A 15418-nucleotide genomic window follows, 5' to 3' on the forward strand; every position below is an offset into this window, starting at 1 on the left:
AAATATTCTAACATTCAATTAAGTATATTTAATGAACAACATGTCCTTACTCATTCATGCAAAAATATATTTTGTGAATATATTATTTCAAATTAGCATCACTTAAAATGAAAACTACATTTTAGAATTGTTACTAGAGATTTATATAAGATCATATCTTAAAATAGAGATGTTACAACGATTACTTAACAGAAAATGTAACATTACAATATCTTGAGTATGCTTTAAGACTTAGATACTTCTATCCTGCTTTAGAAAATAATTGGCTAAATTCTTCCTCACTTCTCTCCTTTCCACCCATAGTATAGATCATCATATGTATATCAAACAGTAAACCAAGTCGATTCAAGCTTCCTTGTGAACCATCAATTAGTGCATCAACAATTAGAACCTTTCCATCTTTTGGTGTTGCTTCATAGCTCTTCTTCAAAATTTCTATGCAATGATCATCATCCCAATCATGTAAAATCCACTGCAATAAATATGATAGTAACATCTTAGAGAACCTAGTATTTAAGTAACAAATAAATTCAAGTTATTAAAGAATGCAATAACCAAATATGAACATATAAAGAGACATAGTGCTGATGTAACAATGAAATAGAATTCATAAAAGACTAAAGTATGCTATTTTCTTAATGTGAAAGTTTTTACCTTCATGAAAATTACATCTCCACAAGGAATTTGGTCAAACATATTTCCACCAATATGCTTCACTCCTATAAATAAACAATAACAAATAACCAATATATATTTATGAAAAGAAAATAAAAATACATAGTTATAGAATTATTTGAAACAAATAATTTTTTCAATAAAATTACGTTACTAAAATTGGTTTAAAAGACTTTCCCTTCAAGTAAATACTCTTTAGTATATTTATTCTAAGTAGTACCACTCTGTCCAGACCAATCACCATCACTATAGATCCAAAACTGTAAAAGAAAACAAATTAGTTTTTCCTGCGTTGAAAACTGAGATGAGGGCTCTCACCAGGTATGGCAGGTGCAGTTGCAATGACATGGGGCAAATCAAAATTAACGCCTTTTATGTGTGAATGTTGACCAAGTATAGCAGACAATGCAGAGCCCACTCCTCCAGCTACATCCACCACACTCCTAACACTCTTGAACCCATCATACATCTTCACCACAGAAGCCATGACATCTTTTGTACGGCAGGCCATGGCCTGGTTAAAAAGCTTGTTGGCTTCAGCATTTGAACTCACATATTCCCAGGGGCTTGTGCCATGCACCTTGACAAAGGGATGACACCCTTCCAGGACAGCATCATGAAAATGGTGGTGAGTATCCAAGTACACTTTGTCTACTGCCAACATCAGAAATGGCACAAAGGAATCCCTGTTTCCTTCCTTCACAAGCAACTTTGAAACACTGTTCAAACCATATTTCATTTGCTTGGTTTGTTCATCCATGGCTTCAGTGAAGACCCCACAAGAAGCCAGCAATCTCAAAATCCTAAACAAGTATTCCCTCTGGGGAACCTTATTTTTTGTGGAGGCAGAAATGTGTTGAACAATTTCATCCACATAGAGAAGATTTTCTCTGCCATGTGTAGCTAGAATTTCCGGGATGTTAAGCAAGACAGCAGCTTTGAGAGCCATGGGCTTGGCAGCAGAAAGCATCATCTCATAAAGGTGGAGATGGGCTTCCATTTTCCTGGTGTGAGTTGAAGAGATTGGAATGATTCAGTCACAGTTTTCCTCCCCTTTTTATAGAGATTGGGGTCATTAGCCCGAGAAATTTTCAGTCAATGAGAGGAATGCTTCCTCACACGTCATGTAAATGAGGTCATTAACCCGAGAAAATTTCTCGGATTTACCTTCATGCACGTTTAATTGGATGGCTAATTTGTTTCTTTGCATTTACATCTAAATAATTACCTCTATAAATTGTATGTGATACCAATTTCAGTTAATTATATTCTTTCTCATGAGGATAAATTTCTCCACTGTTCATTGGGTGACCAGTTTATCGTTTTCGGGGTTGATTCAAATAATCTACTTTCCTAAACTATTTATGATATAATGTTTGTGACTTATATTTTCTCACTTCAGGCTAAAATTTCGCGGCTGACGTACCAGTTTTGTCATACCAAAAAAACATGGGTCACCCAGCTCCTTTGAAACCGATGTTGAGCTTGTAAGGCACTCAGAAATTCACGCGATAGAAACATGGGTCACCCAGCTCCTTTGAAACCGATGTTGATATGGCTAGTGCGATCTAAGTTTTAGGGTTCACCCGTAGCCACGTAGGTGCCTAAAAGTTCATGTTTCATCTTTTTAGTCATGCATTTGTTTAGTATATGTTTATTATTGAAATCTAAGATTAAAATTTAATGTTTTGTAAGTTTTAGTAGCAGATATTTTGTTTTTTTAGGAGGATTCATTTATTGTTGTGTCTTGAATTACATTGAGTAATCTTTTAAGTGGGTATGAATCTTTAAAGAATGAGAAATTGTACAAATGTAGATTATTATTTGAGGATGTTCAAGATAATGTGCTTTAATTATATGGAGTGATTATCAAGTGAGTATGTGTCTTTAAAAGACTAGAAATTGCACAAATGTAGATTGTTATTGATCATTAGAAGAATTGCTTCAAGAAATATGATTTGAAGTTCATTTTCATTAAAGAAATGTTTTCATTTTTTATCTTTTTCACATAAAGTAATAAAGTGAATAACATAATTACAAACTAGCTCACTACTTCATTGATTATAGTTTTTAAGTTTTTGACAATTACTTCGAATTGACATTGATTTGGAAATCTTTTAAGAAAGTAACTTGGGTAACTTAACAAAAGAGTGAATACAATAGATAGAGGTTAAGGACAAAAGATTGTACAACATAGTCACTTCCGATTCATGGAGATAATTGAACTAAGATCTTGTTTTCATAAGAAAATTCTAGATATGGTATAGTAAAATCTTATAATTGTTCATTTAGATTTCATGGAGATAATTGAACTAAGATCTTGTTTTCATAAGAAAATTCTAGATATGGTATAGTAAAATCTTATAATTGTACATTTAGATTTCATGGAGATAATTGAACTAAGATCTTGTTTTCATAAGAAAATTCTAGATATGCTATAGATATGCGGAAGCCTGACTGGAGCTATGAACCAATGAGACCATACTTTTAATGGGCCTCATCCTCATTCACATGGCATTGGTATCTCCATGATATCTCTCTGGGCTCCTTATCACTACATTCCACCTATCACCTTATCTCTCCAATGGAATCCTTATCACTCCTTTCACGTGAATTTTTTGTTGATGTGGCATCGGTATCTCATGTCCATCTTTCGTGGAATATAAAGGAGGCTTATTACACCTCACCACTAACCAATCTTCACCTTGGAAGCTTGACAAGAACATACCACGGTAGGTAGGAATGGTTGGTAGGGAACACGATTAACCTTGATTATAGAACACGAGAGTTTAAAGCAGCATGCGCATGCTTGATTTTCAACCCAAGACCTTGCATGAGCAAGGCTTGCAATTATTATTGTAAATTTGTATTACTTTTTAAATAAAATACACTAATAAAAAATAATGATTACAATAGATAACAATGATGATATGGGATTAAAATGTTATCCATGAAAATTCAAATCTAAGAGACACATCCAAATTAAGCTTGATAATGAATGATTTTGAAAGATACCATCCTCTTACATGTGAATACTTAGTCAAAATACAATATCTGATTTGATTTAGACATATGTCTCTCTATTATTGTTGATAAATTATATAAGAAGAGATACAGAAACATCTATTTAATTTTAATTATTTTTGAAAAGATTAGAATAAAAATTTGATAGTTAATTTTTTTTAAAGAGTAACGATTGTTGTGAGCCATGAATTTCTGATATGATTATCGACATGCGTATATATTTGTTAACATTAGTTGTGAGTCACATCATTGTAGTTATTCAATTTTGTATCGACGCGAAATTTTTGGATTTATAGTACTACTAATTCATTATTTAACACATTATTTAACTTGTTTGTGATACCATTTGTAAGAGGTTTTTATTTCACCTTTTTGAGGCTAAAATTTTGTTTGACTTAGGCTAGACACCGTTTTGGCTTGAAAAGCTGTCATATTAAGATAAGATTCATACAAAACAAATAGAAGATTTCTCCTTTCAAGCAGGTATCATATGTGTCATTGGAGATATTTAGATATTTCAATTGAGAAATTAAATTTTTACGATATAATATATTATCAATAAAAGTATTTATATTTTTATCTTTAAATTAACATTTATTTCAATAGTTATATGGAATGTTTTTTTTTCCAAATCAATACAGATCAATTATGTCATTAAAGAATATCAATTCATTTATTTCTAAATCTTGTAGTTAAAATTATGTCTTTAATGCGTAAAATAAATTAGGTAAATTTTTCACTTAAAAAAGTGCAATGTTAACTTTAAGATTGAGATAAAACAAAATATCCCACAAAACAATGAAGAAGATGAAACCCATAACACTTATCAATTTTTGTTGTTTACAATAAGGCTCTTGGTTTGAATGTATTTTGAGTAATTGGGGTTCTTATTTATAACAAATTGATCAAGATATATCAACATTGGTTTGATGAAAATCTCTAAGACAATGCTCACTCTTTTCTTCACTCCAACACTACTTCCCTTAAAATGCTAATTTCCTATGGTAGTGTTTACGCATTTTTGAAAGTCCATTTCTACAAGGGCACTCCATACCAATGCAATTTTTTTTGTATGATTATATTTTTCTGTACCTATTGATTAGAAATTATACTACATATATCAACAAAAAAAGGGTAGAGGGACACAAAATCACCCCTCAAATTTCAAAGGTGTAGTGCCTAAAGAGATAAATCAGTGTAAGAACATAACCCAATAACTAAATAAATAGATAACAATAAGAAATATAAAAATAGCCACTTAAGCATTGAGAGAAATCCTACATGATGTTGGAGGAGGGTCACGGTCATTTGACTAGCCCCATATTCCAGTGGGGACTAGAGTGACATTGCGATGTGACCAGTCCTCATCAATAGGAGCTTCTCCTTCATCCTTATTTCCAAAGTATTGAACAAGTGAAATTGTCAAGGCCAAAAGAGGACAACCCTTGGAATAATCAAGCTAGCCATCACCACCATTGGAACCTAGCCATCTACTCTAACCACTATTGTTTTTCCCCACCCCGCCCAAGCCCCACCTAGAGGCAAAGCCTCTGGATAGGGGAGATGTAGTTAAAGGTTAAGCAAAGCCACTAGAGTAGCCATTAGGAACCTAGGACTGAGGACTCTAAGGACATCTGGCAGAAGAGCTATAGCCCTATTGTCGGCCATGAGGTGGAAAGTGGTAAAGATAGGTAGAGCCATCAAGAGGGACCTTAGAAATAGTAGAGGGAGAATTATCCCAATGAGAAAGTAATTCTTAGAGGTGGGAGACCTTCAATGCAACCTTGTTAGCTTGAACCTAGATCTAAAAAAGCACATTATTGGAAATACATACTTTTCTAAAACCCATTATCTCAATGGAAATAACACAAAAATTTTAACTTCCCATAAAAAAAATAGAATTGCTAACATGAAAAAGTGGAGGATGAGGCTATAATTGAAAGAAAAACTAGGCCATTCCACTAGGAGAGCCATATTCTAGTAGAAAATCTTTAACTAGAAGGGACGAGAAGACTCATCAATCCAATTCCACAAATTTTGAGCTTGGTGACAAAATTGGAAAATATGCTTAAAGGAATCTAGATGAGAACAAAAAGGACAACAAGGATCCTTGATAGCCATATGTTGAAGGTATGAACCCAAAGGAAAGCCTTGGGAAAGAATACAATAGGAAAAATGAGAAAGTGTATGTTATTGTGAGGATTCAATTATTACTGAGAGAAGTAATGGGGGAGGTGAATCAGTAATAGCAATAAACTGCAATCTTTCACCAATCTAAAAAAACTTCACAAAAAAAGTTCATAACCAATACTAGTAACTACTCCATCAATCACTTAAAGCAGATTTACCAAACTACTCATTCATGTGTTCATCAACATGTAAGAAATGTAATGATATCAAATCTACACATAAACAAATCAACCACCATACAAACATTGAGATTTTTCACGTGGAAACCCAAATGGGAAAAACTGTTGTGGGAATTGCTACCCACAAAATTTGCACTCTTTTGGAATGCATCCTTTTGAAGGCCTAGCATGGTTAGGAGCTTTACAATAATGCCCGATTAAGAGCAGTCCCTATTAGGAGTCACCCAGTGAAGGGATTTTAACTTTAGCCCTATTAGGAGATCTACCCTATTAGGAGTAACCATGCTAAAGGATTTAGACCCAAATTAATGAGCCACCCGGTGAAGGGATTTACAACATCAAGCATGTTATGACCTACCCGGTTAAGGGATTTTAATACTACTGTAAATATTGGGAAACAATAAGTAAGTGATCTGATCAATGCACTCTCTTCTTGCTAGTACAGATCCATTTCAACTCCAATGTACTTCACACATGCATACATCTCAATCTTGTTTGACACACTCTTCTTCTCTAATCACTGACACAAAATCTCTTCTCAAACTTGGCCTAATTACACTTTACAACTAGGTCGGTTACATAAACTTAACCAGACTCAAAATACATTGAATTTACATAGATCATTTCAGATCATTACAAATCATTTACAGATCATCATGCAGGTCATTACAAGAAATTTCAAGACAATTACAATAGTTGAATGAACATAACACATCATCGCACATTGATCTAATAAGTTGTCAAACCCTTATCACATTCTTCTAGGCACTTCATTTTTTCCCAAGGCATTCACTCCTTGTATGCACTTAAATGCAATCTTATCACACATGGTTTCTGACATGTCATCACTAAGTAATGAACATGATAAGATTCATTGCCAAACTGTAAAACATCACTGGTTAAAGATATTTCTACCAGTTCTCAAACCTTACACTGAATATACAATAGTCAATTACAAACATGACTTTCGATTCTCTAAAAATGACATGGTTCTATTCATAGACTCATTACAATGTCATAAGCATACATTCCAGACTGCAACACCTAACTCAACATGGATATCTACCACAACCATCTCCTTCACTGTTCCTTCTTACCAGTTGACTACAACTTATCAGTTTTGTTGTCCAACTCAATTCATTACCGGTTAGGCTATACTTAGATAGCTTAGATGATATACCAAACATAAACAAACATGGTTGCCATCAATGAAAACACAAATAACTAATCATAAAGCATCATATGACAATTATATCACGACCAACAATCCATCAATATATCATTATCATCCTTTACCAGTACATCATCATGTGTATCAGTTATGCCAATATGCCAACATTCTCCCCCTTTGGCATTAATGGCAACATAAAAAGAGTGCACACCAAAATAATCAACTGATGACAAATACCAGGAACTCATCATGCCATGTTGTACTGATTTGTGCTTCACTTGATCTTCTCCTCATTTGAATTACTTCTCTCTATCATTTTTCTTCTCCCTATCATTGTTCTTCTCCCCCTTGGATAGAAATACGAAAGGTGCAAAGGCATCTTCTGTCTTCATTTCTACTACTTCATCTCCGGTACAGCCCATAAGGAGTAGCCCATTTCTCATCAATCCATAGTGAAAGATATTCAATGAGTCCACTAGATTGATGCTTCCACATCTTCTTAGTTGACCTTGTGTACAATTATAACCTCGAGCTGGCCTCTGAGATATTCAAAGGTTTCCTTATGTAATGTCTTAGTGAATATATTTGCCAACTGCTCCTTACTTGACACATGCTCCAATCTCACTTTCTTTTCTTGTACTCTTTCTCTTAGAAAGTGATACTTCAATTCAATATGTTTAGTCCTATCATGTAGTACTGGGTTCATTGAAATATTTATAGCACTAGTGTTATCACAATGTATGATCACCGGTTATATCTTATCCTACTCGAATCCTTCCAAGACATATCTTCGGCTTCTGTTGTAGACTGAGAAATACAAGTTTGTTTCTTACTGGTCTAAGATACCAGTCTTTCTCATAGAAAGAATGCACCACCAGTGGTGCTCTTCTGGTCATCTACATTACTTGCTCAATCAGCATCAGTGAATCCTTCCAAAGAAAAATTTCCTCTATATGGATAACATAATCCATAGTCAACTATCCCTCTAAGATATCTGAATATTCTCTTCACTACTGTCATATGTGTCTCCTTAGGGCTCTTTAGAAATATTGCTACTAAACCAACTGCATAGGCAATATCTAGTCTACTATGAACAATATAATGCAATTTTCCAATCATAGATATGTAATCCTTCTCATCCATCAAGGGTGAATCATCTTCTTTTGACAATTTGCAACCTGTAACCATCGATGTTCCAATCGGTTTGTAGTCTTCCCTTCCAAAAGTATTTAACACTTCCTTCACATACTTAGACTGACTAATTAAAACTCCACCTTCTAGCTGTTGGACTTGCAAACCAATGAATTTTTTTTTATCTCACCTATCAGAGACATCTCAAAATCTTTTTTTTCATCTCTTATGCAAAATTTAGACCCATATCATCATTTCCTCCAAATATGATATCATCAACAAATACTTCTGCAATCAACATCTTGTCTCCTTCGATCTTCAAATAAATATTATTGTTGAAGCAATCACCGGTGAGGAGGGATCTCAAGGAGATAAATCAGGACTAGTCAGCAAGAGTAAACACAACATAAACACATCGATATGATGGAGGCAATGTAGAATTGATAGTTTTATTGCATGAAATTTGATTACATCCAACCGGTAATAACCGGATTACAACATACTGGCACACAGGCCCAGTAGAATAGGTGACAATCGGGACCTTGAATCGAAAGATCTATCTTCTAGGCATATCCTATCTATTTGATACTCTGATTGATTCTAAATTTATTCCATTCTAAATCACGAGTACAAATATCTATTTCTATCCAAAGGATCCAGTAGGTCCAAAAAGGATAAAAAACTGAAGAACAAGACCTAATGTGCAAAATGAACAAGGGCAGCCACACACCAAGAAATATCGAAATCAACACTCAAGGCTCTGCAAGCTTCAGAATGAGTTCAGGTAGATCACTAGAATATGTCTCAGGCACCCGGTAACAAAGGAACAACAGGTAATAAAAAACTTTCATGGAAACTGGTGGTGATATCTTATCGAAAAGTTATCCAAACGAGATGCGGTTTGAAAAGCAAGGAAAATGGTTTTGGTTGGTGCAAGATTGTTGTGAATCGGGGATGCTCCTGCATCAAACATCAAGGGTTAATGAAAAGTGAGCCTCTCACTTTGTTGGGGTCAGAGAGAAACCAAGGCAGTCTACCTCTGCCTGAGAAATCTAGGATGAATCTTCAATTGGTCTTTCTTCCACTTCACAAGATACTCTTTGTACCGACTGTTACACGTACTACGCCCAGTCCTACTATCCAAAATCTCTTCAATCTGATCCGATTCCCTCTGAGGAAATTGGTTCTCATGGTCTGCAACATTGTTCTCATTGAATTCTAGTTCACGGTACTCATGAAGATCTGCAATGTTGAATATAGGTGAAATAGTTAGACTATCTGGTAGCTCCACTTCATATGCATTTCCAGAACTGAACTTTCTCAAAATATTAGAGGGTCCAAACTTCTACATCTGTAACTTATTATAAGTTCCAATCAGGAATCTCTCTTTTCTCAAATATACCATCACTTCATCACCAACTTCAAATTTCTTATGTCTCCTCTTCTCATTGACCTTCTCTTTATATCTTCTATTCATGTCTTCCAAATGTTATTTAACCTCGATATGCAATGCTGCCATGTGATCTGCAAAATCTTCTGCTTCCGAACTCTTCCAGTCTTCACTGATAGTGTCTCTCAATTATGATATTCCTCTAGGATGTACTCTGGTAACAATATCAAAAAGGTGTTTTTCTGGTACTTCTTGTAGACACCTAAAATGTCTCATTGTTCATGTATTAATTATTCCTCTAACTTATTAAATAATTCATTAACTATTTAATTAAATTAATTAATCATATTCTTCTAATTTCAATTTCCTCACCATCTTCCTAATTATTTATATTTCTTAATCTCTCACCATTTAATCATTTTAACCATTTTCTAATGTTAGTTATTAATATTTATTATTTAATTAATTCTTATTAATTCCCTAATTTAATTAATCTTTATTATTTAAATAAATTCAATTTCAATTTCTTTCTCTAATCAACTAAATCATTAACCCTTCTAAATATTAATTAAATATTTATTATTTAATTAAATGAGATTTAATCCTTTAAATTAAATAGTCTTTATTATTTAATTAAAGTCCATTTCTAAAATAATTAAATAGTTTCTTTAATTTATTTAATTAACTAATTAATTCTTCTAATTCTATTTCTGAATCCCCAAATTCTAATTTAATTTAATTTCATTAATTAACTAATTAATTCTTCAAATTCTTCTAATTCTACTTCTAATTCTAATTCTTCTAATTTCTTCTAATTTCAAATACATGTGCATGATTTCAAAAACCAAATTGAAAATCAAAGTCAAGTTCTAAATATATTCAAATAACAAATTGAATTTAAAATAAATTCAATATTTGAATTAAAATCTCATGCAAAGATTAAATTTAAAATCTAAGTCAAAGTGCAAGCACAAGCTAAATTTATTAATTCAATCAATTAATTAGTTAAATCTTTATCTCTCTAATCTCTATTTTCATCTTTTAGTTAGCTTTTTCTAAATAAATCTCTCAAAATATCTTTCAATCAGTTAACTATTTCATCTTCTTTATTTCCTCCAATCACCCTTTTTCTTCCTTCAGTCAGCTTTTTCTCAACCAGTTGACTCAATTAATCTATTCAATATATTATGTTTCACCTCCAAATCAGTAGTTCAACTATAAATTTTCATGTGAGCTCAGTTGAGTTCCATCTCCTGATCAATCTATTCCACCTTTCAATCAATCCTCTCAAAAAATATATAAATTTAGCATTCAATCCACCTCAATCCTAGACAATTTATTCTTAATCATGAACTTTGAATCTTTGTGTTATTTCTAGGTTGCTAGTGTGATATCTGAGAGAGACCATGCCACAGAGAGGAGAAGAAAAATGTAAGCCATGACGCACAATAGGGAGTTTTAAATTGTTTAATTTTAGTCTATTTTGCATCTATTTCATTGGTTTGTGTTCGAATTGGTTAGATAGTTAAGGGATTCATGATTTTCCTTATTTCCTATTTAGCAATGATGAATTTGAGCATAGCACATTTTTATGAACCCGACGTGAACAACAACTAATTAACTTTCTTTGTTTTCTGTGTTATTTTTTGCAAATCGTATGGATTTTTTCATTTTTTGCAGGTTTTGAATGGATTTCAAAGTAGATTTGTTCGTCATGCAATCACGGTTGCATCATTACACAATTGCATAGATAGAGCTACACAATCAAGTAGATGGGGATACACATTTGTGCGCAACCCATCACACAACTGTCCCTTACAAGATTATGCCATTGCCTACATAGGATCACGCAATTATCAGGACATTATTACACATTCATTAGGAATATTGTTGTTCTATTATTTTTGTTCTTGTTTCTTTTCTATTCTTTGATATGTGTAATTCTACATGAAATTGGGTAAATCTAGAAACAAATTATTTTTATTGCATGTTTTTGTTATGACAATTTATGGAATGTAAGGTACAATTTAGAATTTTAGGTGCTAGGAGGACAAAGGAGCAAAGAAGACAAGCCAGACGCCATCAACAAATTCTCAAAGCAGAAAAGAGGATACAAGATCTAGAAGAGCAACTAGGCATCAAGAAATACAATAGCTGAGTTCTCTCATATTGGGTGAAATATGATTTGATTAAAATTGAATGGATGATGAGAGACCTTGCTAGAGCCTCACAATCTGTTCTGTAGGTTTTTGATCAAAATTAGCTTCAATTTTTATTTTTTGTGTTGTCTGCCTATGGATCATGAAAATGCCTTGTTATCATCATGCAATTGATATGTTAGAATCACACAATCATTCTGTCAGGATCACGCAATCGCTCTGATAGAATCACACAATATCCTATGCAGGGTCACAGAATCGCGCAGGTATCATCACACATTCGTTTATGTCATAACTGAGTTATTTATTTTCTATGGATTTTATTTGGTTACTAATCATCTATTTTCTGCCTATGGCAAATTTACAGATAGGATTGGAATAGCATTAGATCATAAACACTCATGCTCTCACACTTCATTTTTTGGGCTTAAAATTAACAATGGTTTAAAATGGACATCCATGTATAACACTTCAGTTTGGACTTAAAATTAACAATGGTTTAAAATGGACATGCATGTGTAACACTTTAGTTTGGGTTTAAAATTAATAATGGTTAAAATTGAGATGCATGCCTTCACATTTTAGTTTGGTGTATAAAATTGACATGCACATGCATATTCAACACCTCAATTTGGGCTTTAAAATGAACGTGAATTGGGGTGCACATAGAGTAACTCACATTTGATTTTCTTAAAGGAAAGAACTTTTATCGTGTTTGGGGTGGATCTACTGTATCATTAACTACCTTTCCACCAGCCTTCGAGGTCTTGGGAGAAAGGGAGAAGGTGACAATGATGCTCACTTTTATTTTATTTCAAGTAGAGAGGGGTATCTCTGACTACGGATTTCTTCACCCCACAGAGGTACTTCAAATTGGGATGCGTTGGGGATATCATTTCTCCCAGCATACTCTTGAGAGGGTTTTTCGAGCCGCTATATAAATATACTGGTTAGGTGGCTAGAGTGTTGATTGTATTCGATGTATCTAGGGCCCTTCCCTGTACTGATAAGTTCAACTAAAGTCTTAACTCGCTTTCTCTAAGAATACGTCATTGGATCAGGATCCCTCAAAATTTTACAATAAGAACAAACCTAGTAGCCCAAACCCTACATTCAATGATTCTGGGAGTGTGGATCATACCCTAAAGATACCCTTCATGTACCTTGCATTATGATACATAAATCTCTCAGTGATAAGATCTTCAGATCTTCGGGGTAAGAGAGACTGGCATGCCCAAGAAGTGTGTGTTGTTGAGTGGAGCCAGTGCTGCTAGACTCTCTATCTATTCATTTTGTTTCAGTATTTTATTGTAAGGGCCTCATTTGAATGGTTTTCAATTTCCATCCTAAGATTGACTTTTGTGTCTTTTTTATGTATCGTTGTATCAGACCAATATTGTGTTAGTTATTTGGGCTATTTCAGGCCCTACCCTGCGTATCTCTGAATTCTTACAGTTTGTTTGAAAATAGTCTAGTCAACTATACCTACCTTCAAACAATTATTATCTGACTTGGAAAAGCACAAAAGTTATCCTACATATAGAATTACTGAAAACAAAGTCCATTTTGAAACGTTAGACAGTCCTGCAAACTCAAAGTTTCACACACTTGTGACCATAGGTAGTCCTTGCATAGTCCTCATTTACATCCTTATTATTGTCCTTAGTTCTTGCATAGTCCTCATTTACATCCTTATTATCATCCTTAGTCCTTGGATAGTCCTCATTTACATCCTTATTATTTTCCTTAGTCCTTGCATGGTCCTCATTTACGTCCTTATTATCATCCTCAGAAGTTGCATACTCTCTATTTATGTCCTCATTATTGTCCTCATATACGTCCTTGTCTATACCTCATATACATCTATCTTAGTTCATCATCAGTTGCATAATCATCCTAGAAAGTCATACCAAAAACATTCAAATCACAATCAAAGGATCAATCAAACTAAACCTCAACTCAAACATTGTCACATTCAAAGAAATGGAGAAAACATCTTACATGTTGTGATCCTAGGTCCAAACAAATCAAGAAAACATCATGGATTGGCATTATACATTTTGTAGGGAAGGTGGAGAATTCATCCCTTCCATTCCTATTCCATCACCATCCATAGAAACCTTAGCTCAATAGATCAAGACTTTGTAAAAACAAGTGATAGACATGACTAGTCCCAACAACCATAGGGGCTAGCTAGAAAAAATGATGAGTCAAGTGATGACCATGAAGGAATCAGTATCAGGACAACCTTCTTCTTCTTATGATACCATTCAAACATGCCAACATTCATTCTTCAACAAAATCATTCCTACCTCAGTTCAACCAACATTAGAATCATGTAAACCTTCTTTTTCTTTCAACCCACTATATCAATCATACCAATCATATCAACCCAACATTCAAAGTACCTCTTTCAACCAAAATCAAACCCCATTCAACCAAATTCCAAATCAAAATTCACGCCAACCCAACATTCAAACCTCTTTCAACCAAAATCAAACCCATTTCAACCAAAGTCCAAATCAAAATTCACACCAGCCCAACATTCAAACCTCTTTCAACCAAAATCAAACCCATTTCAACCAAAGTCCAAATCAAAATTCACACCAACCCAACATTCAAAGTACCTCTTTCAACCAAAATAAAACCCCATTCAACCAAAGTCATTTTTCATCAAGATCCAACTGACCAAGAAGCTTATGGTGATCCCCTTGCTCTTTTCTATTCCATTCATAATCAAACCCTTCCATCTCAAGAACACAGTGTCATTTCAAGTCCCGTCCAACATCCACCTCCTAAGCAAGATCGAGACATCCCTTCTATCCTTCATAATAATCCCTTTCCAAGACAAGATCAAAGCATACCTTTACCTTCATATCCTAAACAAGATCCAATTATTTCTCCAAATCTTGATCATGGTCCCTTCATCTCCATGTCATAATAATCCATGTTCTTCACAATATTCCCTCTCAAATGAACTTACCATTTCTCCTAGTCACCCTCATGATCCCAATCCCTCTACACAAATTGTTCACGAACCCCTTATTAATGAAATCACCAATCTAGATCATACTAAACAGAGCAATTTGTCAACAATTGTATGTGTGCTATCATCAAATGCTAATGTAGTGACAAACACAAGCATAACACCAACTAATGAGATCAACACCTAGTTGACTTCATCATCCTCTTCAAGTGCATCAATAGAAACAAGCGTAACACCTGCTCTTGTCACTACTTCAAAACTAGAATCTATTTGCCTCATATACCCACACATAAAAGATTGGGGGCAAGAGAAACTACTATAGTTGGATTTCTTTAAAACTGATAAGGCTATAGCTGAATTCATGGGTTCTAGAGGTAGATTTCATTATGATGATCCACAAAATCAAAAAAATAAAGAAATCAACATTGGAGATGTTGAACGTGTTCACTTAGCTGAGTCCTTATATCCTATTGGAAAATACATCTTTATGCGACTCTTCAAACAAAGACCAAT

General features: G+C 33.9%; 1 protein-coding gene across 1 annotated transcript; it reads right to left on the bottom strand.

Annotated features, from left to right (window-relative positions):
* Positions 1-218: 218 nt before the first annotated feature.
* Positions 219-1674, bottom strand: LOC131035970 (inositol 4-methyltransferase-like). Its single transcript, XM_057967761.2, has 3 exons — positions 994-1674; positions 655-719; positions 219-472 (listed from the first exon to the last, which is right to left on the bottom strand). The coding sequence occupies exons 1-3, from the start codon at positions 1646-1648 to the stop codon at positions 242-244; spliced, it is 951 nt and encodes a 316-aa protein (XP_057823744.2). The 5' UTR covers positions 1649-1674; the 3' UTR covers positions 219-241.
* Positions 1675-15418: the final 13744 nt, after the last annotated feature.

The sequence above is a fragment of the Cryptomeria japonica genome, chromosome 3 (genome assembly GCF_030272615.1).
Source record: "Cryptomeria japonica chromosome 3, Sugi_1.0, whole genome shotgun sequence".
Lineage (NCBI taxonomy): Eukaryota > Viridiplantae > Streptophyta > Pinopsida > Cupressales > Cupressaceae > Cryptomeria > Cryptomeria japonica.

Excerpts from the sequence above, each read along its gene's own strand:
- LOC131035970 (XM_057967761.2), bottom strand. The coding sequence starts at position 1,648 with ATGATGCTTTCTGCTGCCAAGCCCATGGCTCTCAAAGCTGCTGTCTTG. Across the intron at positions 720-993 it reads AACTGCACCTGCCATACCTG|GAGTGAAGCATATTGGTGGA; the intron begins GTGAGAGCCCTC and ends GTTTATTTATAG. Across the intron at positions 473-654 it reads GAGATGTAATTTTCATGAAG|TGGATTTTACATGATTGGGA; the intron begins GTAAAAACTTTC and ends TATTTATTGCAG.